At 60.1% G+C, this 27,515-nt stretch overlaps 1 protein-coding gene across 2 annotated transcripts; it reads left to right on the top strand.

The window, feature by feature from the left end:
- Positions 1–7,257: 7,257 nt before the first annotated feature.
- Positions 7,258–27,110, top strand: CADM3 (cell adhesion molecule 3). 2 transcript variants are annotated; one of them, XM_086609088.1, is made up of 11 exons: positions 7,258–7,333; positions 20,113–20,253; positions 20,456–20,608; positions 20,838–20,975; positions 21,174–21,344; positions 21,871–21,961; positions 22,353–22,522; positions 24,538–24,660; positions 25,786–25,911; positions 26,430–26,495; positions 26,992–27,110. In XM_086609088.1, exons 1-11 carry the CDS (start codon positions 7,258–7,260, stop codon positions 27,108–27,110), a joined length of 1,374 nt encoding a protein of 457 aa, XP_086465214.1. The 2 variants fall into 2 exon arrangements, with proteins under 2 accessions (XP_086465214.1, XP_086465215.1); XM_086609089.1 differs by lacking the exons at positions 24,538–24,660; positions 26,430–26,495.
- The last annotated feature ends 405 nt before the right edge of the window (positions 27,111–27,515 follow it).

The raw sequence follows: 27,515 nt of genomic DNA, 5'->3' as shown, positions 1-27,515 counted from the left end.
CTTTCTGGACCGTGATTTTTGCTGTGGACTCGACTAATCCCATTTTGAACACACTCTGCTTTCAATCCTCAGCACCATGTGAAGGTGGATTCATAAAGCGATGTGGGTAGCATATCCATCCGTGCACCCACTTCTCACGCAGTGGGAAATGGCAAAACATTTCTTCTCTCTCTACCACAGATGTCTGCTTATATTCCCTTCAATTCACCCCATCCCAAGCTGGGCTTTACCCTGTAAGCCGTCCTTTATAGAGAAGCCAGCTCTGGCCTCCTTGCCAGAACTTCTGTACCTCCTCCAGTCAGCTCTACTGCCAGCTGCCGCAGATAGTATCAACACCCCGTACACAACACTCTCTTTCCTCTGAATTCAGCTTTTGCATGTATCTGAATTGAATGTAATCTGCCATTTATGCATCAGCATCATGGGACCCTCTTCAGCTTCTTGCATTCAGCCCTAGATTTGGCTCTCCTGAATCATTTTTTTCCCTATGAATTTGCCAGCTCACTATTCACAGTCTTCTCTGCATCCTCTGTGAACGCACTGATGGGCAGAAATACCAGCACAGACCCCCGTACGTGGCCACTGGCACCCACCGCGACTGTGAAAACAGACTCGATGCTCCTGTAAACAGTTCCTGATCTACAGGCCTGCCCCTTCACCCCGTGAAAAGTCAGTTTTCTTGTAGGTGACTGATGCAGGAACTCGCTCAAAACATTCAAACCCCTGTGTACAAGTGTACTAACTGTGTTGCTCACCAGCCTGGGCTGCAGCACCAAGGACACTGTTGCATCCTCCACAGCCAGGAGGAAATGGCCTGCCTCTTGTAGGCAGGATCGGTACCTTGAGTTGATTGGAGTAATTAGTTCATTATCTCAACTCAGTCCAGCTGGGTAAGAATGATTGGTGCCATAATTCCCCCTTTTTGTTTTAGTATTTTTTGTTTTCACAAAGGCTTTATGGGTGAGCAGAGACCCGGCCCATTCATCCAACTCCAGCACGCTTCCCTCCCGCAAATACCACATCAGGGCTTGCAGCTTTACCTTCTTCTCCGAAGGACTCTCGCTCAAGCTCCCGGCTCCAGCTCTTTTGGCTCAGGCTCCTTTGGCTCAGGCTCTCAGCTCAGCAAGGGAGTCGGGGCTTCATGGGGTCTCATGGATGTATCACATCGGGGTCACCAGTTGTTGCTCACAAGCCTGGGCTGCAGCACCAAGGACACTGTTGCATCCTCCGCAGCCAGGAGGAAATGGCCTGCCTCTTGTAGGCAGGGTCGGTACCTTGAGTTGATTGGAGTAATTAGTTCATTATCTCAACTCAGTCCAGCTGGGTAAGAATGATTGGTGCCATATAACTGTACCTCACACCGGCCCCCCAGCTCGCTCACACCTTCAGAGAGCTTGGCAGTGCTTTGAGCAGTGGCTTCCTTCTCTAACAGCCGAACAAAACTCTTCCCCGATACACTGTACCCATTCAAGCATCTAATAAAATTATTCTACATTGTTGTTTCTAACAATTTGAGGCTGATTGAACACTAACTCTGGTTCCTAAATCAGTCCAGGAGTCCTTTCGCTCATGGACATCACACTCCTGCATCCCTCTAGGACTGGTTTATGCATCAAAGCACGAGCCTGTTAGTAGCTGAGCAGCTTCACTACTGCGCTCCTCCGGCACCGCCGGCTGACTGCAGGTGGCCTCGGCAATGTAGGGATTTGCTCCAAAAACTCTTTGCCAACACTTTGATTTGAGAGAGTCCCTCAGCCTCGAGTCCCTCTGCGCAGCAAACAAAGGAACCTTCCTTTATTTGTCCTTCAAAATTACTGGCCTTCCTGGGACAGGGCTGCAGCGCGCAGTAACGCACGGAGCTCACTCGCTGCCGCACAACAGCTTGGATTCCTCCCTGCGTGTCCCCTGCTCCCGACGTGCACACCTCGGGACAGAGCTGCCTGGACGTGTCGTGAAAATCGGTCTCATGGAAGGACTTTTAACTTCTAAATATACACAGTGCCAGAGTACAAATGAAAACAAAATGTCTCTCAAAACACGAGAAAACTCACTACCAGCATCCCTGCAGAGTGAATTTATCCTTCAGCCTCAGCTCAGCACCTGTGGGTGGCTTCCTGGTTTGTGAGAACCTTGAGTCCCTCTTGCAGCTCTGCAAAGGCTCCTTCTTCTCTGCCAAAGCCCAGCGCGTGTCGGCTCCCCGGTCCCTCCATATCTCCTCACCACGGAGCACACTCTGCCCACGCCGGTTGTGCCTCTGCTCCAGACAGCCCCGACCAGCCACCCTCCCCCCGAGACCAGGCGGTACCTCTGTGACGGCAGAGAACACGGACCATTGACTCAAGACCTTCACACGACGGCATTAGATATTCTCCATGGCAGAGCCAAGGATTTTACTAATTTAGCTGTTCCCTTTACCTTCCTTTTAACTGGCTTCCTCTTTTTATGTCATTTAAACACTTTTTCAAATTCCTGATGCTGCAGTCAACTTTTTTTGGCTCTTTCCCCTCACAGGGATGTTGAATTTGAGTACCTTACAGTCAGCATCAAAAAAAAAACCATATCTTTGATAGTGACATATTTATCCAGGTGGTTCTGGGTATTACTCCGGATTAAATCAAAAGTTACTTCTCCCCTTTTAAGGTCTTTCACCAGTTGATTCACAGATTGTAATTTATAGTGTTTAAAACTCATTTTCTTCACCGAACAGAAGCAGCTTCTCCAGCCTCAAACTTTGCGCAGTTGTTCAAGGCATTTCCCCGTAATAACAAAGGTCTCATTTTCAGCAGCTGAGCATTGCAAAGCCACATCTATAAAATGTCAATGTTTCATGGATTAAACCATTTTAAGCAACAGTTTATTTCACTTATTACATGCTCAGGTGACCAACTAGCTCCCAGTAACAGAGGAATTTCTGGAGCTGATGTTACCTTCCTATAAGCAAGCTTTTGAATTCTGCTCTGAAGTTTGAGAGTTACCAAGGAGAAAGTTCTGTTGCATTTGTCTTTTGCTGTTAATTTTTATGCCAGTTTTTCAAAGAACGTTTTCTTTCTGACTGGCATTTTGTATTGTTTTGTTTGTAGCTATTTAAATGCATTGTTTTGACATCGTGTGTATTTATACTCAATACATCATTAATTGGGGTAAATTTCATTCCTTTGCAAAAATAAAATCCTCCAGAATAAATTCCTACACTATTTGCAACATTCCCTACACCAAATCCGCTGCTGGAACTGCAATGGGTACCTACAGGGGGATCTCAGAGAGGACTCAAAGCTCTGCTGTACCCGTCCTACCAGTGCTTGGAAAAGCAGCCTGCGCGACCCCCACGAAGGGAATTGCTGGCCAGGATCTGGAGGCAGCTCAGAGCTCTGCTGCAAGCCAGGAGCTGATAAATGTCACTGAGCCCGCACAGAGTAGATTAGAAATGGTCACTTGGATTTTGGCCATCAGCCCGCGCAGCGCAGCCACGGCACCTCTCTGAATTCCTGCCGAACGTGAATGGGCGGTGGGAAAAATTCGTTTGTAATTTTAAAATTACGTGAGTGGGTTAATCTGCCTTGGGAAGTCACTCCGATGGTCAGGACCTTATTCCAAATCCCAGCTGTCCTCTGCCAGCTTCCAGCCACTGGATCCTGCTCCAGTTACTGCTGTCCTCCAGACTGGAAGACCTGTTAACAGAGCAGGATTTCGTGCTGAGACACTGAGATACCATGGCTAAGTAAGCCCTTAATGCTCTTAGGAATTCAACAGTTAAAGTAGATAAAGGTTATCTGATACTCCAGTGACCTCCAAGTCCTCTCTGGTCACGGTGTCTCAGAACAGCACCATCCATCATTTGTTCCTCAACACCTAACGCTACCTTCACCCTTATTAAAGCATCTATTTAGTTCCAGCTTACCAAACCATCTGCCCTACCCTAAAACCGTTTTGCCATCTGCACGGTGCGTCAGGCACATGGCTGCTTTTTTCTGCGAGGCTTTTGGTAAAAATGTTGAACGTAGCCAGAACACAGTACAGCTGGTCCTGGGTGCAAAGTTAACACCAGGGTGGATTATTCTTCCTCTGTAGCGTTAATATTAGCTGCAGCCGGGACATGGAGCTAGAAGGTTTTCACAGAAGATCAGGGCTGGCACCTCTTAAACTGATGTCAATGGGAGGTGAGTCAGATCTGGTTGCTTCTGCCCAAGGGTGCAATACCCAAGTGGCACAGCTGAAAAAAAGTCCTGCACCCACAGCCTGTAAGCCTGTACTTTGCACAGTCCTTTACATGTGGCTGGGGGATGCTGTCAGATCATGGCTGGCCCACGTGGGAGGGTCTGGAGGACTCCAATAGCCCAGTTCAAGAAAGGTGCATGCTCCCAGAGAGCAAGGAGACCCGGAGGCCAACACTGCTCTGAATGCAACACCCACCTTTGCAGCCCCGCGTTGTCATCAGCAACAGAGAACCAGAAAGACTGAGGCCAGCAGGGACTTCTGGGCATCTCTCAGGCAAAGCGGAGCTGAGGAGCACCATCCTTCCTGGGCATGGCATCCTTCCTGGGCATGGCATCCTTCCTGCATTCATCCGTGCAGGGGAGCTCTGGCTCCTGGAGGCTCCAGGACACCTCGGCAGCTGCGTGACATCGGCCCCCTCAGCCGTTCGTTGCCGCTTGTTGCTGTTTGTTCGCATCCGGTCCCGGCGGCGGCAGATGCTCCGGGGTTGAATCACCGGGATTTGTTGTGGCGAGCGTCGCTTTGGCACCTGCTGCACACTGAATACCTCCTCTTCCTCTGCCTCCGGCCACCCTGCCCTTCACCGGCCATCACCTCTCAGGAGCCACCCGCGTGATGGAGAGCGGTGGGTGCTGCACCCACAGAGGCAGGGGACAGCCGTCTGCGGGCAGCCAGGCGCTCTGCAACACACCTGCCTTGCAGGAGACAGAGCGAGGGTCAGAGCACTGCCTGGCGCTGCGGAGCCCCCAGCCTGCAGCTGGGGAGAGGGGACAGGCGGGGGGCGCAGGCTGGGGAGGCGAGGGTCGAAGGGACGGGGTGAAGGGCCCCTTGCACTGCAACGATCTCCCGCAACGAAAGCTGGCCACGCAGCAGCCAGTGCTGAGCAGGCGGGCAGCATGGCCTCCCAGCCTCCCTCCTCCATCCAGGGAACCGCAGCACAGCCCCGAGGGACACGACACTCCCGCACGTCCTCCTCCAGCAAAGACATCTGAGGAGAGGCTGGGGGATGAGGAAAGGCACCAAGAGACCCAGTGTCACCCAAGACCTTCCTCTCTGGAAGAAACTGCCTCTCTCCTGAGTGCCACGGGCAGTGCCAGGAGCCACCCACGCCCTCCCAGGGCCCGACCCCGTGTGGTCTCTTTCCACGAGCCATCCCACGAGACCTTCTCCAGCTTCCCTGCCCCATCTCACCCTCCCACCGGAGCCTCCCTACACACAAGGCCACCCTCATGTAAGAGCCATGCTAAAGACCTGGGGAAAACTTCCCATGGCCTCACTTGGCCCATGCTGTCCCCAGATCTGCTCCACGGGCCGTGGTTCTGCACCCCGAGCACTGAAATCACAGCTGTGGTCAGCTGCAGCTCCTCTAAGATCAGATGGATGAGGCCATACACAAACAGCATCACCTTTAGGGCCATGTCCAGACACAGGAGGAAGATTGAGGCAGAGCAGCGATCTGATCTGACCACCAGAAAGCTGTTCCTCCCACAGCCCCTTCCCACAGAGATTATGACTAATGGAGACATCCTTCTTCCACAGCATTTGTGCAGGAAAGCAGAAAAGCTCAGCATAAAAGCACGTGAGGAGGAGTTTACACTGACGTGGGAGATGAATGTACACGTTTGTTCCAGACCTACTAAAGAAAAAGGGGTTAACTGCTCCTCTAGGGCTGCAGGAGGCATGGCGAGCTAGAAATATTTGGGCTGGCAGGAGCAAGCACTCGGGTGTTATCATCTAAGGGATGACAGCATGGATGGATAACAGTGGATAAAGGAGTTGCCTGGGAGATGCCACGGGAAAGCAAGGGATGGACGCTGACTTTTAGGGACTGGCAGCCAAGAACCAGAACAAAAGCAGACTTCACCCCAAATGTGATTCAGTCCAAAGTGAGGAGCGGTCATGAGATCAGGTGGTACATGGGCTGCTGCAGAGACAGAGAGGAAGTCCTGAACCCTGAGGACCAGAGACAGGCCTGGGTCACACCCCAGCATTTCAGCCGTAGTCCTGACCCCACGCAGCACTGAGGACACCATCCTGCATGGACCAAGCTGCGTGCTGTCTGCTCCTCCGTACTCAGCAGGCTGCAGGAGCAACAGGAAAGCCAAAGCTGGGCCTTCAGCTTCAGAGTTGCTTTGCAAACCAACGTATGCTGAGCACGTGGCATAGAGGAGAGCGATCCCAGACCGAGCAGGGCCAACCCAAGAGAGCAGGAAAACACCGTGCCTCCCACTGCCTCCGTCCCGCAGCCAGCGTGAGCTGCCCATCGCTCAGTCACACGCTTCCCGGACCACAGGTCTTGGACTCCCCTGGAGAGCCCCCATGCCAAGCCCTGGCACACCAGGTGCCCGGCCCAACCTGGGGGCACCGTCTGAGCGGCTGTGCCCCCGCACGTGGCAGAGCCATGGCAGCACAGCAGCTGTCCGGACCGCCCCGGGCACCTCGCTGCGGGCAGGCAGGGCGCGATGGGGACAGGGGCCGGGTCCCCAGGGAGTGCCTGGGCCCGCCGAGCCCCGGGGCCGACCCCCGGGGAGAACACCTCCCGGGGCCGGGCGAGGCTGTGGGGCAGGGGGCTACGGCGCTGGGTCAGAGCTCAGAGCGGGACCCCCCTACGCCCGGGGCCGGGGCCGACACCGACAAATCGCGGCTGCGCTCGGACTAGGGTCCCCCAGCCCGGCGCCGGGCGCGACGGAGCGCCCGGGAACCGCCCGGGAACCGCCCGGGAACCGCCCGGGCCCCGCCGCCCCGCGCCCACCCGCCTCCCGCGGGGAGCCGCGCATGTGGGGCGCACCACCGCGCCTCGGGGCGCGGGGGGCGGGCGGCGGCCGGAGCGGGCACGTTTACACTGGGCCGAGCGGGACGGCATCGGCGCAGCCCCCCCGTCCCCCCCGCCGCCGCGGCACGAATGGTCTCTTCCTCGCGCTCTATTTAATCCCCGCCGCTGCCGCACCGGCGGCTCCAGACCGGAGAGCAGCGCCGCGATCGCTGCCGTCGCTCCGCGCTGCGGCTCGGCTCGCCCCAGCCCCGCGGGCACCCGCCGCCGCCGCTATGCTGCCCCCGGCCCTCGGCCTCCTGCTGCTCGTCGCCTGCTTCGGCGCCGCCCGGGGGAACCTCTCCCGCGACGGTGAGTGGCGGGGCCGGGGCCGGGCGAGCCCCTGGCGGCGGGGACCGGCGGGACGCGCCCCTCCCTCCTGCGGCCGGGGAGACGGGCGGCGCGGCGGCCGCGGGGGGAACCGAGCGGCAGGTGCGGGAGGCGGCAGCGCGCGGGGCCGCGCCGTTATGTGGGTCAGACGCGGCGCGGCCCGACAGGTGCCGCCCGCCCCGCCCCGCCGCCCCGCCCCGGCCCTGCCCTCGGGGCCCGACCGCGCCGCCACCGGCCCCGGGCGGCTGCGGCTGCCGCGGCCCCGGGCGGCCGGCGGGGCTCAAGGTCACGGCGGCGCCGGTGCTGCCCGCCGTGTCCCCCGATCGCCGCGTACCGCCCGGGGCGGGGCCGGGGCGGCGGAAGGTTCCAGACAGGCCCCGGCGGGCGGCGGCGGCAGCGCGCAGCCCCTCCCGGCGCTGCCCGCGGCGGGGCGCCCGGCGGATGGAGGCTCCCCGGTGGGGTGGAGCCGCCCCCCGGGAGCGTCGCGGCGGTCGGCAGACACCCCCGCGGGCGGGGGATGGAGCCCACGGCGGTGACCTCCCCGGGGTGAGGAGCCCTGCCGTGGGGCGGGGCGGGGTCCCTGGCTCCCCCCGGCAGGGCGGGAGCCCTCGGTGGGAGCTGCCCGGTCGGAGCCCCCTGTCCCTGGGGCGGTGGGCTTGCGGAAGGGCCGCCGCGCCCCATCCCGCCGGGACCCTGCCGCTGCCGGGATGTCTGGTGGCATCCCGGCGTCTGGTGGGAGTGCTGGGGGCGCGGGGCTCGGCTGGAGCATCAGCCCTTCAGACAAAGGCTGTTTACCCACCGCACGCCCCCGCGGTGGGCAGCGCGCCGCGGGCGAGGCGGTCGGTGATGAAGTGCTGCACAGCGAATGCGATTTCGGTTGGGGACCGTCAATGGCGGCACCTCGTCTTCCGTATCCGTTCAACCGCAGGGTCCTCGCTGGATTGCCAGCGCTTGCCGCTTAGGGCTTGTGAATTCCTGTTGGGCTGCTGGGGCTTGCGTCTGCTGTGTTGGGAGCTGCTGGTCGTGATAAAATTGCTGGGGGGGGGTGTGTGTTTGGATGCGGAGCGGGTCGTGGGGAGATGCAGCAGCTGTCTGGGGCCTGGCCTCCACCCCCAGTCTGTGTGTCGTGTTTGGGGGGATGTTGCTGAGGCTGGCAGCAGGAGAGGGTCCAGTCACCATCCGAGGCCCTGCCTGTGGCTCATCAGAAGCAGGAGGTAATTCTCCTGTGAGTACGTGGCCCTGAGATCGAGGGTCCCAAGGGCTGCTGTGGTGGAGGGAGCCTGGTACAGAGGGTAAGAGGTCTGGACCTGGCAGCCTCCTGCTTGGGCTGCCTGTGCTGGAGCAAGGAACAAGCCTCCCATCCTCCTTCCCCAGCAGGTGCCTCCCCCGTGGCCTGTCCCTTTGCTGGAGGAGGTCACTGGCAGAGCTGCTCTGGAGGCTGGTGTGGGTTGGTGGCTTCGTTCCCATCCACGAATCCTGGGATTTATTCTGGTTACGGCCACAGTCCTCCCACAGGAGTCTGAAAGAGTCACTTGAGTGTGGGTGATGCTCAGTCCCACGGTGCAGGGATGTCCTGGCATCCTGTGCGTGGTGATGCTCAGTGCGTGGGTTGGAGCCGGGCAGGAGGGGGTGGCTGAGCAGCCTGGCAAGCACTCACATGAGGAGGGATGGCTGTGACCTGAAGTTGTGTGTAGTCCCAGGGCAGGATGCAGCTTGGATGATGACACTGCAAGATTTCTTCCAGGGCTGGCCTGCGGCTGTGGCCCAGCCCTGGCCATGAGCTGCCTGGCTCTCCGTTGTCTGATGAAGTGAGACAAACAGACTCCCAAAAAGCCTTTGGGAGCAGAGGAGATGGATGGCTAGAAGATAGTTGCAAAGAAGCTGCTGTCGTGCCTTCACAGTCAGTGCCTTACCCTCCTGCTCCTCAGCCATCAGCTCCCAGTGTGGTTCTTGGGCTGGGAAAAGCCCTCCTGCAGCACCCTTCTGGATGTAGCTGTCTCCCCTCCTTGAAGAAACGCTCATCCAGCGCTCTGGATTTCAAAGCTACAACTGCAGCGAGGCCCGGCAGAGCCACTGGAAGTGCTGGTTCCTCACATCGGGGCTGTGTTTGTGCACTTGGCTGGTGTTGTGCTGCTCTCGGCAGATTTCTGAGTGTTTGGGCTGGATGCGTGGTCGTCTGTGCTGCAAGGATTATTCCCCTCCCAGAGTTATTCCACTCCAGAGTTGTGTAACCCTTTTGTTTCAACAGTACTCTACTGTTGTCCCATGGGAAACCACAACATGCCAAAACGAGGCTTCTTAGGACTGTTTTTCCCTGTGCCTGGTAGCAACCTCACCCTGCTGTGGCACCAGCATTGCGGGTTCTGAGCATCCCTTGATGTGCAGCGTGAAGAGCACCCGCCATCCTGCAGCACTGAGGAGGGAGGCTGGGCAGCTTCAGTGGCACAGCGGGGAGCTGACCTCAGGTCCCACATCCAGTTACCTCCCACAGTACCAGAGCTGCTCCACTCATCGTGTATGTTTGTCTTGGTAGGAGAAGCCTCAACATAGAGAGTCTTAGCCGGGTCTGCCTGACCAAGTATAGATGCCACAGCAGAGGCAGCAGGGCTGCTCTGTCTCCTCCTGTGGATGCTGAGACTGGTTAGATGGCTTGTCCCCACACCTCTCCGTTGGCTGAGAAGAGCCTGGAGACCATCTTGATATGTCTGAAGCCAGGTGAGATGAGCTCCCTGCCTGGCATTTGCAGAGAGGCAGGTGCAGAAGACTATCCCCTTCCTGGAAGATGACTTCATCTTTCTGAAGCTGGTGGAGGTGTCTGCTTGGCCAGACCACGCAGGAGGAGCTCCCTTTGCCTTGGGGGAGTGCCCTGTGCTTCTGGCCAGTGTCCTTTCTGTAAGAAGTCATCCACCTTGCCCTGCCTGTGTGGGAATGTTGTCTAGTGGGAGGAGCACAGGGCTGGGAGAGAGGCTTGGATTCCCACAGGGCTCTTACCATCTCTAGCCCTAGAGCAGATGATGGCTGCAGGTCCTGTTAGTCCTCCTGCCTCAGGAGACACTTTGGGGAGATGTCAGCACTGGTCCTGAGCCAGATTGCAGGAGGCCACGTGTGACCTCCAGCCTGTAGCATCAACCCCAGGCCTGCAGCAGGGAGACCCTGGGGAAGGAGCCCAGATGTGAAGTGGGATGCTGGAAGGCTGGTAGTTGTCTGAAGCCAACCTTAATCCTTGGATTGCTGCTTACGGCAGAGCTTTTTCCCAGCTAATGTGTACAAATGCCCTGTTCTCACATGCCATTAGGGCTCACCATATGCTACAAGTCTCTCTCTCTGTGCCAGCACAAGCCCTTGGCATTACAGTGGAGGAAGCAGCAACATCCCTGATGAGGCGATGGTGTGCAGGCAGGAAAAGAGGGAGCGCAACCTGTCTGCATCACTTGATACCTGGATGGCCTGATTTTGGATGACTCTGATCAGCTGCCTGGAGGAAGTGAGCTGTTTTTACAGCGGCGCTGCAGCTGGGATCAGCACATCAGCCAGAGGAGAGCATCCCTCTGCCAGCAGCTGGGCGGAGGGAGCCGGACAGGGCACGAAAGCCACCGCTCAGCTGTCTGGCACAACGCATTAGGCTCAACAGGCGATGCCGGATTTTAAGACAATACACGGGATCAAGTGCTGCAAAGCTGCCCTGCTGCATACCCAGACAGTGAGGGGATGTGCTGGCGCTGCTGCTGTGGGACAGGGATTTTGCCACTGTCCCAGTAATGCCTCAGGTGTTGGCATAGTCTTTGATGCTGAGGCCAGAGTATCTGCTGGGAGTGTGGTGGCTTGGTCTGCTGACCAGAGCAGAAATTCCCAGCAGACTGTGGTGTTGTTCCTGAACCATGAGTTGAGCACCTCCCGACTGTGGGTAATTTTCCTTATCTGGAAGGAGATGGAAGGAAGTACCCTACTTGCCCAGGATGCCCTGCTTGTGAGGTCTGCTGCGTGCTAGACACTGCCTCTTCTCCCTCTGCCTGACGTTCTTGCCTCTCCAGGGGTGTTGGAATTGCCGGAGTAACTGGAGGCGTCTACATCTGGGTAGTCACCCTGGTGCTGGCACGGCCAGGCGCTTGGCCAGATGGAGGCATCTACATTAAAGATAGCATTTTTGTTTGTTTTCACTGTGTTGGTTTTAACCTAGTTTTGCCCCAAGCCAGGGTGTTGTGTGACCATTCAGGTCCTCGCAGGAGAGGAGCAGCGTGAGGAAGGAGGTGGTGCAGGATGTGGTGCAAGATGTGCACGTGTGTCCAAGGTACCTTTGCTGGCAGCAGAGCCAGTGTGGTGGTCTTGGAGTGTGGTGGGCTCTGCTTGTGTGCCGCTGGGCGTGTTCTCCTGGGTCCCATGTTTGCTGCTGTCGTAGAGCCGCTGCAGAGCATAGTCTGCTTTTGTGCAGATGCCTTCTGGGAAGTATTCTGCTCCTTGCGCTGGCATTTGGCATGGCATCCCCAGTGCCCAGCCTTGCCTTTATCTGAACTGCTCTCCAGGCTCCTTTTACAGCCCAGGCAATGGCTTGGCCATGCAGATCATCTGATGCTGTGTCTGCACAGATTGAATCGCCTCCTCGTCACTTGGCTCTTCAGTGACTCCATGGGACCTTGAGGGTGGTGCCAGCACTGTGACACCCACGTAGTCAGATGTATCTGATCATCCTCCTCTGAATTACTGGGTCAGCTCAGCTTGAACCATCTGGTCCAGTTCTCTCCCCTCTGCTCTTGGCCAGGCACCTACAGCCATGAAGCAACGCAGCACCAGAGCCTTCATCATGCGGTGATGGTGAGGTGTAAGGGATCTCCCTGGTGCTCTGGCTCCTCTGTCCACCTGCGAGGGCAGGTGGGGCACGAGGCTCTCCATCCCGCTCTGAAAGAGCTGCTGCTGTCACCTGGGGCTGTCTCAGCCCCTCTGCCACTGTCAGAGCCAGCGCTGGGCTGTGTGGCAGGGAGGGCTGTGCTGGCTGGGGAGGAAAGGAGAGGGGCCGGGCAGGGGTCAGACGCAGTAATGCTGTGTGGTTTTTGGGCAGCCCTGGAGCCAGAAGCACTAACCCAGTCCAGGCTACCTAAAACGAGCAGTCGGTAACAGCGGAGGGAGGTGGAGAAGCAGAGATGCACAATGAGGGCTGGGCAGGAATGTGCTTAACCATTCCAGTCACCTGCCTGGCGTCACGCTCTGCCTCCGCTGTAATGCGGGCTGAGGGCACAGGGACCGGTGTGTGCACGGGCAGGCGTTGGATGCTGCAGCTTCCACCGCTCCGGGATTGCGGAGGCTCCCCAGTGTCACAGGAACGTGCTGGAGGGCAGCAATGCCAGACAGGAGCATCTTTCCAGGTGACCTCAGAGTTTGCCTGTGGCTGTGGAGCAGCAGAGCTGTGAGCTTCCCCTTGTTGCTGCAGGGTCCTGCTCAAGGGGACCTGCCCCTTCCTAAGGTGATTCTCTGGGCAGTGTTCCATACACAGATGCTCTTCCTCACTGTACAACGCTTCGTACGGTGTATTTACTGGCGAGCCTGCTGTGAAGCATTAGCTTTTCCAGACCACTGCTTTTGCTGCTGCTTTCAGGCCATTGTTTCCAGGGAAAGCGAATTCTCACGCTTCCGGTCCAAGCGGCCAGCGGCACAGAGAGTAGCAGCCTTCCTGGGCCACCTGCTGGGTTGGCTTTCTCAGTCTGGGGACAAGTGCAGGGCTGACCATGCCAGAAGGTCCCAACAGGGCTTGTTGGGACCGCATTGCCCTGTGTACGCTGGGGACCTGTTTTCCAGAGGTGGGATGCGTTTGGTGGTGTCGGTGCCAGTGCGGTGCCCAGGGCTCTTGCTCCTTTCTGCTGCCATCAGGCTTGTGCTCTGCTCTCCTCCCAGGCTGACACGCGGTGGAAGCCATGGGGAGACAGCCCCAGTGGTGTTGACAGTGCTCCTGCCTTGGCCACATGCTGCAGGGCTCTGCTCTTACCTGCCTTTAAACATCCACACCCCAAGCAAGATGAACGATGAACAGTAAGGGGTCAGCATTGTGGCACGTTCCTGAGGGGCTCTGTTTTGCCTCTCCATATCTCACCAGCTTTGGTTTCTGGCTTTTTTTTAATCTCCCTGTGATGCTGGGGACTTCATCTCCAAAAGGTACAGACCATGCAACAACAGAGATGATCTGGTGGGACACAACCAAAGGTGAGAGCTCTCTGTGCTCCCTGGGCATCCGTCGGGATGTGGGGACTCCCTGCTGCAGCTGGGCACACAACAGAGCATCCACCACAGTCACCTGAAAGACCAGCAGGATTTCACCTGTACTTTAATCTTTTGAAATTACTCTTCCCTCCTGCCTTTCTGGGAAGTCAGGAGGCGGCGTTGGTGTGTGATGCCCATCGGCAGGCACACTGTTCCCCTAGGAAGGGCGCAGAGCTGCCCGGGTTTCCCCATTTCTTATTTCTGTTATAAATATCCTCTTACACAACCTTGTGTGTTTAGTCCTCGGACAGCTGGGAGTGACAATTTCTCACGCCAGCTTGGGCAGAGCTCTGCTGCAAGTGTTTCGATGCCTGCAAAGCAACAAGCGATGCATCAGGGCATCTGGAGCAACCGTTTCTGAGACACCTCACTGGGCAGGCGGGAGATCCTTAAAACAGAACTGTCAAAGCACAGAGCTCGTTCCCTTGGCAACAGTCATGTTGGAGATTGGCCTTAGGGTAGGAGCTAAAAAACATGCTCAAAAAAGTAGTTATCAGCTGTTTGCTGTCAAACTGGAGGAGGGCGCTGGGAGAGGGGTCATCCTGCCCGGCTCTGCCCGCCACGGCCTGTGCCGGAGGGAGGTCTGAGCCAGGAGGGTCCAGGTGAGCTGCTTACTCATTTGCGAGGGAATTACTCCCCTTTTGGAGGGTCCCAGGAAAGCTCTAACACTGGGAATGGCTGTCATGGTGCTTGGATAATTTGTGGTGGCCTGGAACAGGGCTTTTCTCCCTCATCTTCATCTCTCTCCTGCCTCCTCCGAGGACTTGCCTGTGCTCAGCAGGCTTGAGTGCAGTGTGTGCCCAGGCTGGGTCATGGCTCTCCCTGGGCACGCTGTAGCTTTGGGCTTTGGCCAGTGGCTCGCTGGTTGGGGTGGCAACAGATCCTCTCGGCCATGGAGTTGCCAGTGGCCTCAGAAAGAGGCAATCACTGCGCCTGATGCTGGGATTCCCTGATGATGCCGCTGCCTTTTGCTGAGCTAATTGGCCACCAGACTGGTGTGAATGAGCAAACAGGACTGAGCAGAGCCGCCAGCAGCGGCCTGCGTTTGTGCAGCTGCCAGGGCTGCAGGCAGGAGCTGCTGCTGCCATCAGAGGGGTTCCCCAGCTCCCTCATCCCCCGACCAGCCTGCTCTTGTACCAGCTCTCGGGGTGGTGGGGCTTGTCTGGCCCTGGGGCAACTGGAAGAGCCGTTGATGTTGGCGGGGGGCGGAACAGCAGGCTGAGTGCTTTGATAAAGCAGAGAGCAGAGTTCTGCTGGTCCCAGAGGAGAGGCTGCTGCCCAGCTCTGCTGCGAAGCGTGGCGGCGGAGGGGCGCATGCGGTGAGGACGTCCCCGAAGGCGTGCGGGACAGGCTCTGCCAGCAGCCAGCTGGGGCTGGAGGAGGGCATCCTGCGATCCCAGAGCTTCGGCAGCACTTGCCACCAGCCTCTCTCTTCAGCTGCTGCTTTTTCTTGGCTGCTGATGGACTGCTCATTGCTGGCTGTGTTTCAGTTGCTTAACCCTGTCAGGTGCCACAGGCAGCTGTCAGCTTCCACCGTACCCTGGGGCAGGGTCTTTCGGGAGGTGAGGGCAGCCCTACACTCTGGGAGAAGGATGTAGCTCTGTGGTTTGGTGGTGGTGCCCCTTGGACCTGGACCCCGCTGCTCTGTCCTGCAGAGGGCTTGGGGCTGCTGGAGAGCATCAGTGGGGTCCTGGAGGCTGTGACCGAGCCTCTAGCGTGGTCTTGGGAGAACCCCAGCAAAGGCCTCGTGTTCCGAGCAGGCTGTGATGAGGAGCTGGGTGCCCTTGCTCTGCCTCTGTCCGGAGAACGCTCATGTACACGTCATGTACACCCACATCACAAACAAGCCCCTGAGCAGAGGGCTTGGCTGTGGCAGAGCCAACTGTTGAAGAGCAGCATGTCACAGCATCCCTGCCTGTCAGAGATGTGGAGTTTGGAGCAGACTCTGAGGAGTTGTGTGTGTTCCACTTCCAGTGAGTGTTTCTGTTAATGTGGCTCCTTTGTCACCTCGAGATCAAACCCCCTTGTGGGAAGGCTAGGTCAGAGTGGCTGGCCATGGGTACAAGGGTGGGAGCTAGTGGCGAGGCCAGAGGGAGGTTTTGGCACCAGAAGGTGTAAATGGGGATTTGTCCCCAGATGGATTTGTCCCTGTGAGGGTGAGGAAAACCTGGGAAACTTCCCAAAGCACCTGGGTGCCACAGCCCCTGTGGCTGTGTTGTGCCAGGGAGAATCACCTGCCCAGCCTGGGAGCGGGATACCCTGCATGCCAGGAGAGCAGCGGGGTGATGACACACGGTGATGTCCCACTTCTAGTCCTCTCCTGGCTTCTTGCATCCCTCCTGCCAGCACCTTTTGATCCGAGCCTGTTTCAGCCCGCAGTTCGGCCCTCCATCTGCTCCCGTACCTCCTGCTGCCTGGTCTCCTCTGCCCTGCTCCTGCTTGTCTGGCACGGAGTCATCCCATCTCGCCAGCTGCCTCCTGGTGACAGCGCTCGGTAAAGCCTCTCAGCCATGAGATGTCTGAATGCCGCAGGGGCTGGAAAAGGAGGTGCTGCCGGAGGGCCCCTGGAGGGATGCATCCCCTGTGGAGGGCTGGCTGTGCCCGTGAGGCTGCTTCCACGGGCAGGTGTGCTGGGAAGAGGAGCGTGGGGTGGCAGTGAGCAGATGCGCTGGAACAAAAGCAGGTTTCCCCTCTAACAAAATCGGGAGCGAGTCAGCTGCCAGCGAGGAGGAGCCGAGAAGTTGGGCTCCGGCTATCCCAGACTGTGGATTCACACGCTGCTCAAGTCAGCTGGCGAGCAAGCTTGCAGAGCAGATGTCTGAGCCCGCCTGGCTGCGTTCGCAATCCGTCGTGTTCAGAGCTGCCACCTTGGCCGGGCTGCTCCGGTGTCACCGCGCTGGAGGGACGCCTGCGGCTGGAAACGGAGCTTTGCAGTTCATGGCCACTGAGTGAATTATTAAAATACAGTCCTCGGAGGAGATAACTTGCCTCAGAAAAATGTCTGTGTCAACAGAGATAAATTGGATCTTTATGATGACAAAACTAGACTAAATAGAAGAGAACGAGGAAAAGAACAAGTGTTTTCTGGGCCATGGCTGTGGACTGGAGGTGTTTGAGGGATTCCAGCAGTGGGTGTTTTCCTCTGGGGCTGCTTCTGCCCAACAGAAACGCTGTCACGGCCTGAAGGCAGACTCAGGTGGGCAAGGGTTGAACGTGCCCTGCACAGGTTCAGAGGGGTCCCGGTGGCCCTGGCTCCTGCCCGCCCCAAGTGTGGTTGCTGCTGGAAGTGCCTCCAGCTTTTGGTGGGCCTTGGCAAACCCTCTGCCCTGCCGAGGTTGGTGCGGGCAGCGGGGTGTCCTCCAGACACCCGGGGAAGGCTGCAGGGCTTTTCCCAGGCACGTCTCACTGCTTCCTGGAGGATGCTCCAGGTGGGACGGCTCCTGGCAGGCAGCAGGCACGTCCCGGCATCTCGTTGCGAAAGCCCCTGGAGCTGCAGTGCCACCGGGGCTTGGTGTGTCTGTGCGGGAGCGTTCCCGGGCGGGAAGTGGCAGAGCTGCGGAGCTTTGGGAAGGGTCTGTGCTGGGAGGGCACGCACGTGCTGCCAGGTCCTGCTGCCAGACTCGGGGAGCCAGGAGAGACCCGTGCGTCGTTTTTCCCCTCATAAATATGAATGCAGCCCCCTGCCAAAGTGCACAGGTTTAATTAATGAAATATTGGTTTTTCTAGAGCGTGATGTTTCTCTAATTTCACTGTGCCGACTGGGATCTGAAACAAACGCGGGCGGCAGCTCTCGACCAAAAACGGGGCCCGGTGGAGCCTTTGCTGTGGCTGGTGGGGTGCCTGGGGCGGCTCTGCCCGTCCGCGGGTCCGGGACAGCAGCCGAGGCTGCAGCGTCTGCCCCGTGCCAGGTCTGCCCCGCACCGCAGAGCTGCGTCCTCTGCCCGCCAGGAGACCTGGCTGCTGGCTCGCCGTCCGCAGAACAGCCTCTCGCCCTGCTGCGGGGCGGTGGCGGGGCCCGGGTGGCGCCGGGGGGTGCGGATCGGAGGGATCTGCTCCCCGCTCCTGGAGAGCAGAGCCGTGAGCGTGGGAGAGCTGTTGGGCAGCAGGGCCTGGGCGGCTCCTGCCCGAGCGCGGCGCAGTGTGGGGAAGGCTCGGTTCAAGCCCTGCTCGCCTCTCCTGCCCCACCTGGTCCCTGCGGAGCCATGCTGGCACCCTGGGGCCATGCACTCGCCTGCGCTGCCCCGCGGAGAGCAGCAGCCGTCCTGGCGCGGCGCTGAGCCCCGCCGGCGTGTCGGGGCTCAGGGCCGGGCAGCCCCTCGGAGCAGGGCGGCCACAGGGGCTGCTTTGGCCGACATGCCGTGTCGCAGTGGGAGGGCGAGAGGGCTGTGCCAGCCCCGGCTGTCAGGTGGCAGCAGCTCGGTGCTGGCAGCAGTCGCTGGCACGGCGAGAGCGGACGCTTCCCCGAGGGCCGGGCACCTGTCCCTGTGCTCGCGGGGCCTGTTTCGGACAGTGTGCCAGGGAGACCTGAAAGCTTCTGCTGCAGCCAGCCTTCCAGAGCACCCTTGCTCTGCTCGCCCGTGTGCCCCCGGGGGCTGGGACCCCTGTGCAGTGGGCACTGCCAGCGTTCTCGTAGCAGCGCCCCTCGGCAGCCCCTGTGCTCTGACGCGTGGCTGCGCTGGGCTGTGCCGGGGCTGGAGCTGCCAAACTGGGAAGCAGCCGTGGTGCGTGAGGCGTCTTCCCTCTCGCTGTGCTGCTGTCCCCAGCGCGGGGTGGCAGCTCTGCCCCTTGTGCCCCCGTGCCTGCCGGAGCGGGTCTGGCCTGCGAGGGCAGCGGTGCGGCTGCGGAGGGACGGGGGCCCTGCGGGCTGCGCCGTGGCCCCACGGGCCATGACAGGAGCAGGAGGGGGTGAAGCTCCCTGTGGGACTCGCTGCTCTGGGGGTCCTGCCACCCCCTCCTCCCCCGGCTCCATGGTGGTTCCCATGCGGCTCTGTCCCCGTTCTGCCAAGGGCCAGCGGGTTACAGCCGCGGCGGTTTTTAATTAAATGGAGCCGCGCTGGCGCAGCGGCACAGCCGTGCCCATCTGTTCCTCCAAGCTGTCGGGCGCGTGGCGCGGAGGCGAGCGGAGTATCTAGGTCATGCCGGAGGGTGCGGTGCAGCAGGTCGGAGGGGGCTGCCGCGGGGGCTGCGTCCCCCACCCCGCAGGAGTTGCCAGCGCGTGCCGCAGGCGGGAGAGCCGGGCACAGCTCTGCAGCTCCTGCAGGAGTGCAGACTCTAACAGCTGTCCTCGGGGCAGGTGGGGGGTTATCGGATCCTGTTGCTGCTCTTTGCTGCCCTTGGGCCGCTCTGCAGCATGGAGCCCTCTGCGGAGCCCGAAGGAAGTGAAGAACGATGTCTTGGCTGAGGAAACAGTCTGGGAGGGGATGTGCACAGCCCAGGAGCAGTGTGAGGAAGAGAAAAATCCCCTGAAGGAATGACATGGAGAGCAGGCCACTGACTGCACCCCACAGGCCGCACTCAGTGGACCACGGATGCTTTTGCTGGAGGCAGGGGGGCAGATGGCCAGCAGAGCATCCCATTGCACGAGGTGTTCAGCACAGAGGCACCACGGGTGCAAGCCCTGGCTTCCTGGCACTGCCAAGGACAGTAGAGCAGAGCTTGCTCCCTCCCCAGGTGCCTTCAGCCAGTGCCTGTGCCAGAGCTAGGTTCTCCCACTGCCTCCTGGTGTACCCCTGCTCCTGCCTGGACTTGCTTATGCCTGGTGGGCACCAGCTGCCTGTATCTTCCAGCAGCCCCAGGGGCTGTGCTCAGTGCCAGGTCTGGCATGGATGTCTCTGTGCTGGTTGTGCTGGAGCTACCACCTGGGGACAGCAGCGTCTTGGGAGCTGCCGGTGCTGTAAGTCGGACAGCAGCGTGGATCTTGCCCACTGATCCTCGCATTTGCAGCTGCAGTGAGGCTGTTCCCTGCTGGAGAACGTGATCGCAGTGGGAAGCCTGGGCTGACACATGCCTGTCAGCAGGTCCAGTCCCTCTTGTACCCAGGGGGCACAGGGCAGCTCCGCTCCGAGCACGCTGCCAGTGTGATAAAAACCCCTTGGAGAGGGACAGGAACCCACAAGTGCGTGTGTGTGCGCACACGTCCGTGCTCGTGGAGCTGCACAGATGCTGCCAGATACACACACATGCACGCCGGCACGCACGCACAGTGACAGGCTCCCTGGATCCACCCAGACCTCTGGCAACACCCACTCCCCTTGCCCGTGCCATGCAGGACAGCTGAGCCACTGCCCCTGCCCCGGTCTGTGTGGCATGGCCATCCAGAGCTTGGGGTCAGCTGGAGGAAATGTCCATCCCAAGGAAGCTGTATTCAGCCCATTGCTGGAGCCCTCCTCGTCCCGGGGGTTTGGAGGACACTGCTGTCTTCCTCCCTCCCTTCCCTCCATTGCTCAGTGATGCTCCTGCACAGCTGGGGAGAGCCGATGCCCAGGGCCCTGCTAACCTCTCCCGTGTGTGTCCAGAGAGCCAGCCCACGACGTCAGACGAGACTGTGGTGACCGGTGGTACAGTGGTGCTCAAGTGCCAGGTGGAGGATCCCGATGACTCCTCGCTGCAGTGGTCCAACCCTGCCCAGCAGACCCTCTACTTTGGGGAGAAACGAGGTACATGTGCAGGAACCGGGGGTGGGAGAGGGCTGCCTCGGGGAGAGAAGCCAGCTCCAGGACTGGAGCGATGGCAAGGCAAAGTGGGCTGGTGGTGCCCCAGCGGGTGACGTTCCCACTTCCCACCTACAGTGGTGCCACTGGGCAAAACATGAGCTAGCGGAGGAGTGTGTCACTCACCCTGTTGCCCCTTTTCCCCCAGCCCTGCGAGACAACAGGATCCAGCTGGAGAGATCCACACCCAACGAGCTGACTATCAGCATCAGTGATGTGGTGCTGTCGGATGAGGGGGAATACACCTGCTCCATCTTCACCATGCCCGTGCGGACTGCCAAGGCCCTGGTCACCGTGCTGGGTAAGCCACTGGTGGCAGCCCCCCCACCTACCCGTGATCTCCTGCCTGCTGCTGCCCTGCCTGCGAGATGCTGTCCGTACAGCCGTTCAAATCTGCTGCTCCCGTATCCCTACCCGTTCACTCATCCTTGCTGTGTTTATCGCCGTGTCTCTGCACATACGTCCGTCTCTGGGTGGCAGCACACGCACAGCTAACGGGCTGTTGTGTTGTTTGCTGCCTTCTCTACCAGGAGTCCCCCAGAAACCCCAAATCTTCGGCCATGAGCAGCCCATTGATGAGGAGAAGATAGCCCGGCTGACCTGCCGGTCCTCTGGCAGCAAGCCTGCGGCCCAGCTCCGCTGGAAGAAGGGCAACAAGGAACTGAAAGGTGGGTGCCCACGCAGGGGGGCTCTGCCCCGAGGGACCAGGGGTTGCAGATGTGCCCAGTGCTGGACCACACTGGCATCCTATGCTACTGCCAACAAAGGCGCAGGGACAGGGTGTCTCCTGCTCGATGTGCATGTCAGCCTCATGCCTCTGCTGCAGCACCATGTCTATCAGCTCTAATGGTCTCCTGTCCCCACAGACGAGGGCACCGAGGTGGTGGAGGACCCCAACGGAAAGACCTTCACCGTGAGCAGTCGGGTGGAGTTCCGCGTCACCAAGGAGGACAACGAAGCCGAAGTGACCTGTACTGTGGACCATGAGTCCCTGCAGAACTCCGAGAGATCGACCACACAGAAGCTGCAGGTCCACTGTACGTGGCGCATGGGGATGACAGGACAGGGCTGTAGAGGGGTGGGAGAGATGGAGGAGGTTTCAGCATCACCACGGTTCAGCAGAGATCACACACATGGATCCACGTTTACATGTACACGCAGCTGTCACGCGTACGTGCGTACAGGCTCATCGATCTGCACGCGCAGTGGGCTGTCACAGGCGGGGGCACTGCCCCTGACATGCCCACCCTTGTTTTCCCCTGCCTGTCCCTGTGTCCTGCCTGTCCATGCCATCCCAGGCCATGTCCATGCCTGCCCCATTTCCCACGTCCTGCCTGTCCCCATTCCCCTTGTCTCGCATGTCCGCTGTGACGACAGCGTGAGGGATGTGGGAGCTGCACTGTGCACCCCCAGCGTGCCGACCCCCCCTCAGTGCACCCAACCGCCCACAGGTGCACTCAGGCAGGCAGGGCGCAGAGGCAGGGTTTTGGGGTGCCAGCAGCCCCCCCACAGTGTGGGGCAGGGACAGGCAGTCACCCAACTGTGCCTCTCCTCCTTTTTCAGACAAGCCGACAGCAAAGATCGAGCCACATCCCCAGTACCCGCGGGAAGGCGAGAAGCTCCAGCTGCAGTGTGATGGGCAGGGCAACCCCATGTAAGGCCCCCCCTCACCTTCTACCTGCTCAACCCCACCAGGCCCTGGCTAACTTGTCCTCCTACTGCTGGGCTCCCAAAGCCACCACTTGGCACTCCCCAGAGCTTGGGCAGGGCATCGCAGGTAGCACTGTGTGCGCTCGGGGCGCACTGGCCTGGCATCAGTGCCAGGTAGGGCCAGGCGCCCCATGGAGAACAGGCAAAGCCCTTGTCCTCTCCCTGGAGCAGCAGATCCAACCTAGCTCATCTCTAAACGGGGAATTTCCCTCCTGCTTAAATAATCCTGCACCTCCATCGCCCCCTTCACTGCCCTGCCAGGGACTCTGTTCTGCCCCTGCCCACCCTGGGTGCTGGGGCGCGTGGTGATGCGTCACCACCATCCTACTCCACAGCCCCCAGGAGTTCCTGTGGGAGAAGGAGGGCAGCGACGCACCCCTGCAGCTGAGCTCCGACAGCGTCCTCATCTTCCCCTTCCTCAACAAGAGCGACAGCGGCACCTACGTCTGCACGGCCACCAGCTCCATGGGCAGCGTCGTGGCCAAGTACAACCTCGACGTCAGTGGTAAGCAGGGCTGCAGGGCACCTGGTTGGCACAGCTGCATCCATCCCAGCTGCGTCTCCTTGTGAAGGGGCACGTGGGTCCAGGGAGGGCTGTGGTGGGAAGGGGGCTTTGTGGTGCAGGGTGCATGTGGCTGGGTCCTGGCACGCTTGCTGGCAGAGTGCTGCATCCCAGCTCCTCGGGCTGCGTCCAGCCCCACCGCCCTTCCCTGCGCTGTGCAGGGCTGCTGCCCGGCGCTGAGGACCGAGAGCACTATGGGGTGTCGGGGCAGGGACGTGGCATGGCCCAGGCTGAGCTCAGTCCCTCTGACTTGCGATGGGGAGTGGGAGAGGGGGCTGCAGGCAGGACTCTGCTGGAGGCTCTGAGGCAGGAGGAGAGGCCGGTGCTCCTGAGCCGTTGCAGGCAGGAAGCCTCTGCGTGTCGCCACCACAAGCCAAAGCGGATTTCCAGACGGTGCTGACCCCTCCAAACCACGAGGTGCCCCGGCAGCCCTGTCCCGAGCTTCTGGAGACGGGCCCCACGGCTCACCCTGAGCTGCTGGAGCTACAGGCTTGTCTTGCATCGCGTCCCGTGTTCCCGGAGCGTATCACCGCTTGATGCCCGTCCTCGCGTGAGGACGGACAGCACTTGCCGCCTCTGCACGTGGTGCCATCCCGTCACTACCTGCCCCTGCCCCGGCTGTGCTCTGCCGCCGCGTTCGCTGTCGCTGTGCCCTGCCGTGTCCGAGCGCTGCGTGTCACGCATGGAGCGGAGCTGGGTGCTGCGTGGTCTGCAAGCGCTTCTCCAGCCCGTCCTTGGCTGGTGCTGCTGCCCTGGCTCCTGTGCGCGGCACCCACCCAGCCCTTTCCTGTGTTGGTAGGAGTCCGTTTCCCTGTGGTTTTGGCCTTGGATTTCAGGTTATCCTCCTCTTCTGCCGAATCTCTTGCTCTCTCTTCTCTACTGGCCTTGGACTTTACGTGTTCCAGCACTCCTACATGTTCCAGCTCTTCCCTTTCCCATCTTCTTTCCCTTCCCTCCCCTCCTATTTTGGGCACTCTTGGCATCCTTCCCTTCCGACGGGGCTGTGGGTAGAGGGAGCGCATGGCAGCAACAGCATCTTGGGCATCCTGTCCCCCTGAGTCCCTGTTTTCTCGCTGTCCAGAATGAGCCCCTAAATGCCCAACCCTGTGCAGTTGTTCCTTTGTCACCCCTTGTGTCCCCTTTGTCCCCTGGCTGCGGGATCTGCACAGGAAGCTGGTTCCTGAACCCAACTGTAAGCACACAGCAGCCCCCAGGGCGCTCAGCACCCATCCGTAGATGCACAGCAGCCCCCAGGGTGCTCAGCACCCATCCGTAGATGCACAGCAGCCCCCAGGGTGCTCAGCACCCATTCAGGAGCACAGCAGCCCCCAGGGTGTTCAGCACTCATCCATGGGTGCACAGCAGCATCCGGGGTGCTCGATACTGTCCATGAGCACAGGATGCCTGGAACACCAGTGTCCCTCACCTGCTCAGGGTCACAGCTCCCAGCAGAGGAGCTCCACATCCAGGCTTGGTTCCCCTTGTCAGATCCCCCCCTCTCTTTCCCTGGAGCCGCTCGGGTGTTGAGCACCATCCCTGGAGCAGCTGCCTTGCCCGGCCAAGCCCTCAAGAACCTGCCCAGGGCAGCGGTCACCTTTCTCAGCAGCAAGGGAGAGCCGGGACAGAGCAGTCCCCGAGGGCGAGCGTAGGAAAGTGTAGGTGATACCTCACCCAGGATGACGCTTTCCACCTGCTGCAGTCTCAGGGCTCCCAGGCAGGAGGGTCCCAGTGGGGGTCCCTCACGGAGGAAGGGGTGACCAGGGATACTGGCAGGGTAGGAGAGGGGGAAGATGTTCACAGCAGTGCGTCCCAGGGGACGGCAGCAGGAGAAGAGGAGTGGAACCCGTGGCCAAGAAAGGGGTCATGGGAGGAGTGGGGTTCCCTCCGGTGGGCTCTGTCATCTCACTGGCACCTCCTGGGGTTGATTCATGTCCCTGTGTTTTTGTCGTCCTCCCCAGATCTTTCCCAGCTCCCCACCCCACACGTTCACTCCACTCCAGCCCCTCCGCCAGGCCCTTCCCAGCCCATCTCTCATGCTTCCATGGCCACCGCTTCATCCTTCACTCCAGCTCCCATCCAAGGTACCGTAAGCTCCTTTTCTCTCTCTTTACGGACCCACCACTCCCCAGCCTGGCGGGAGCAGCTCCACAGGAGGATGGTGGCCCGACCCTGGGCCACGGACGCACTTGCCACGTCCCAGGTGCCCAGTCAGGCTCCGGTCCCTGTGCGGCTGCGTGTGTGGACTCCGCAACCGCCACTCAGCACTTCGGGGTGGTGGACGCAGCAGAAAGAGCCGACCGAGGCCCCCGAGCTGGGGCTGCGTAATGGTCCTTCCAGCTCTTCCAGGCAGGTTGTGGCAGCAGTTGCCTGTGAGCAGCAACCTGTGCCTTGTGTCCATCTGAGATGTTGTCCCTCTGTCCCGTCATCTCCCCTGTTGTTTTTCCCACCCCGTCCTGTCCAAACGTCTCCTCTGAACGTTTTTGTGGCTCTGCATCCCGGAGCTGCTGGGGCACGATGAGAGCGGAGCGGAAGGAGGACATGTCCCTGTGTACCAGGGCTAACACAGGATCCCAGTGCAGACTGCGCTGCAAGATGTGGCTGACTTGGGACTGGCCTTGGAGTCCCACCTTCCCTGGAGTGTCATCACCTCCTGGGGTGCAGCGTGTGGCCGTGCCAGCCTGCACGTCACCTTCCTGCTAGCCTGGCACTGCCGTGTGCTCGGCCTCCCCTTTTGGGGTAGAAATCCCGCCGTGAAGAATGGGGCGGTGGTATCGTGGCTGTGCCGGAAGGCAGAGGTACCTCGGGCTGCGCAGAGCACGTTATTGCCGGTGCTGCTCCCGGGGCACGCCGCAGGCAGCCGGGCACAGGGATGCGGTTGCCCATCGTAGCATTTACCGGCTGCCCTCTCGCCCAGGCAGGGCCACCAGCGCAGCCATCGGGGCTCGTCTCTGCTCGCTCGCCGCAGGAGCTGGCACCGATGGCGATGGCTTCCCCTTCCTCGCTTCCCCCGCCGCCTTCCCTCTTGCTCCTGCCTCAGCAGCTCTCACCTGCAGCAGGATCAAGCTGATGGCACCGAGCTGAGCAGGATCAGGCCCTCCAAGGCGCCCGTCTGCAGCCCTGCACAGTCCGTGGGAGCGGCAGCCTCTGCTGCACAGCAGGTCCACAGCGTCTTTCTCTCTGTTTTCTCTCCCTTTGCTGTCTGGCAGATGCCAGCCCGGTGCCCTCGACCTCCAGCACGTACCACGCAGTGATTGGTGGGGTGGTCGCTGTCATCGTCTTCCTCCTGCTCAGTCTTCTCATCGTGTTGGGACACTACCTGATCAGGCACAAAGGTATGGGGTGGGGGGCAGCGCAGGGTGGGGTGTGGAGCCCAGACCCCCATGCTGTGCCAGGGCAGGCGGCGCGGGGTGCGCTCCCCACTCTGGAGCAGGGCTGCATCCCTGGAGCGAGCGGGCAGCGTGGGGCAGGGGCAAAGGGAGGCAGCTCCCTGTCCTGCAGACCTGCCCCGTGTCCAGAGAAGCCCAGCGCAGCCCACGGAGCTCCCCCTGGTTTGTGGGCTGCTGTCTGTGCCCGTGCTGGCACCAGCTCCAGTGTGGAGATGTCCCAGTGAGTCCTTGGAGCTGGGCAGCGCCAGCTGGAGGCACCTCCTACCCAATTTCTCCATCTCTCCTTTATGGCTCGGTGCCCACCACCCTGGCACTGCCCACACCACTGTCCCTGTCTGTGCCTCACCCCACCTCCTCCCTCTCCCTGCCCTCCTCACCATCCCTTGGGCCCTCCACCTGCCTCTTCCTCCTTCTCCTCCACCACTTCCATCTTCCCATCCCTGGACTTTTCATCCACCTGGCAGGTGTGTGCATAAGACATGGGGAGACGGTCACATCCAGACACGGACAAAACCCAGCAGAGGTGATGTGTGAGTAAGAGCCCCCCACCCCTGCCCCTCCCAGCCCAGCAGAGCTGCCGCCGCTGCCCCGTGCCGTGCTGGCTCCAGGGGCAGCCAGGAGCCGGAGCCTCCTTGCAGATGGCAGTTTTGCAGAGAAACCTTCTGGTGTCCTGAAGGGGGACAGGGACAGGGACACAGGGAGGGGTGCGCGGTGGGGAGAGCAGGAGACACCTGGAAATGAGGCAGGGGCTGCTGCCCGCGTGGGAGGAGGCAGTTCCTCCTCTGGTTAGAGACGACTCCGACAGCCTGGAGCAGCCCGGGTGAGGCTCGGTCCCCAGGCAGGGCTTGTCCCAGGGAAACCAGTGACTTTTCCGTTTCAGGCCAAACCCAAAGGACTTTCCTTTCACCTCCACTTTCCAGCCAGCCCTCAGGCTCTGCCACCGAGGTGCCTCCGGGCAGCCCTTCCTCCCCTGCGAGCAGGGTGCCAGCGGGACCCCTCATGATGCTGAGCCCTCTCTCCACCCAGGTACCTACCTGACCCACGAGGCCAAGGGCTCGGATGACGCCCCGGACGCTGACACGGCCATCATCAACGCGGAGGGCGGCCAAGCCAGCAGCGACGACAAGAAGGAGTATTTCATCTAGGGGCGTCCGAGAGAGAGAGAGAGAAATGGAGCCAGCAGACCCCAATGGAAATGGAAACCAGACCACAAACTCCACTCAACCCAACAGATTTTGTCTCGTGCCCAGCATGGGCAGACAGACGGACAGAGGGATGGCGGGACAGAGAGCAGAGAGTGACCGGCCTGAGACGTGATGCTTCTTCTTGAACTTGTACAAAACGTTACTACTACGACACCGAAAGCCCCGGCCCCGTTTGCTTGCTTGCACCTCCATCCCTGCGACCGGCGCTCGCGCAAAACACAGACCAACCAGTGAGTGAGCAACTTTCCTTCTTCCTTTGGACCTTTGCTTTGGTTTCGTGGCTGCTCTTTGCTTTGGGCCCTTGGTTGGGATGTTGGGCTGGGGTCGATGTAGCTCTTTCCTTTG

Source organism: Tauraco erythrolophus, chromosome 3 (assembly GCF_009769465.1).
Source record: "Tauraco erythrolophus isolate bTauEry1 chromosome 3, bTauEry1.pri, whole genome shotgun sequence".
Classification (NCBI taxonomy): domain Eukaryota; kingdom Metazoa; phylum Chordata; class Aves; order Musophagiformes; family Musophagidae; genus Tauraco; species Tauraco erythrolophus.
Note: the sequence above shows the minus strand (reverse complement) of the source record. Positions and strands in the feature narration are given on the sequence as shown.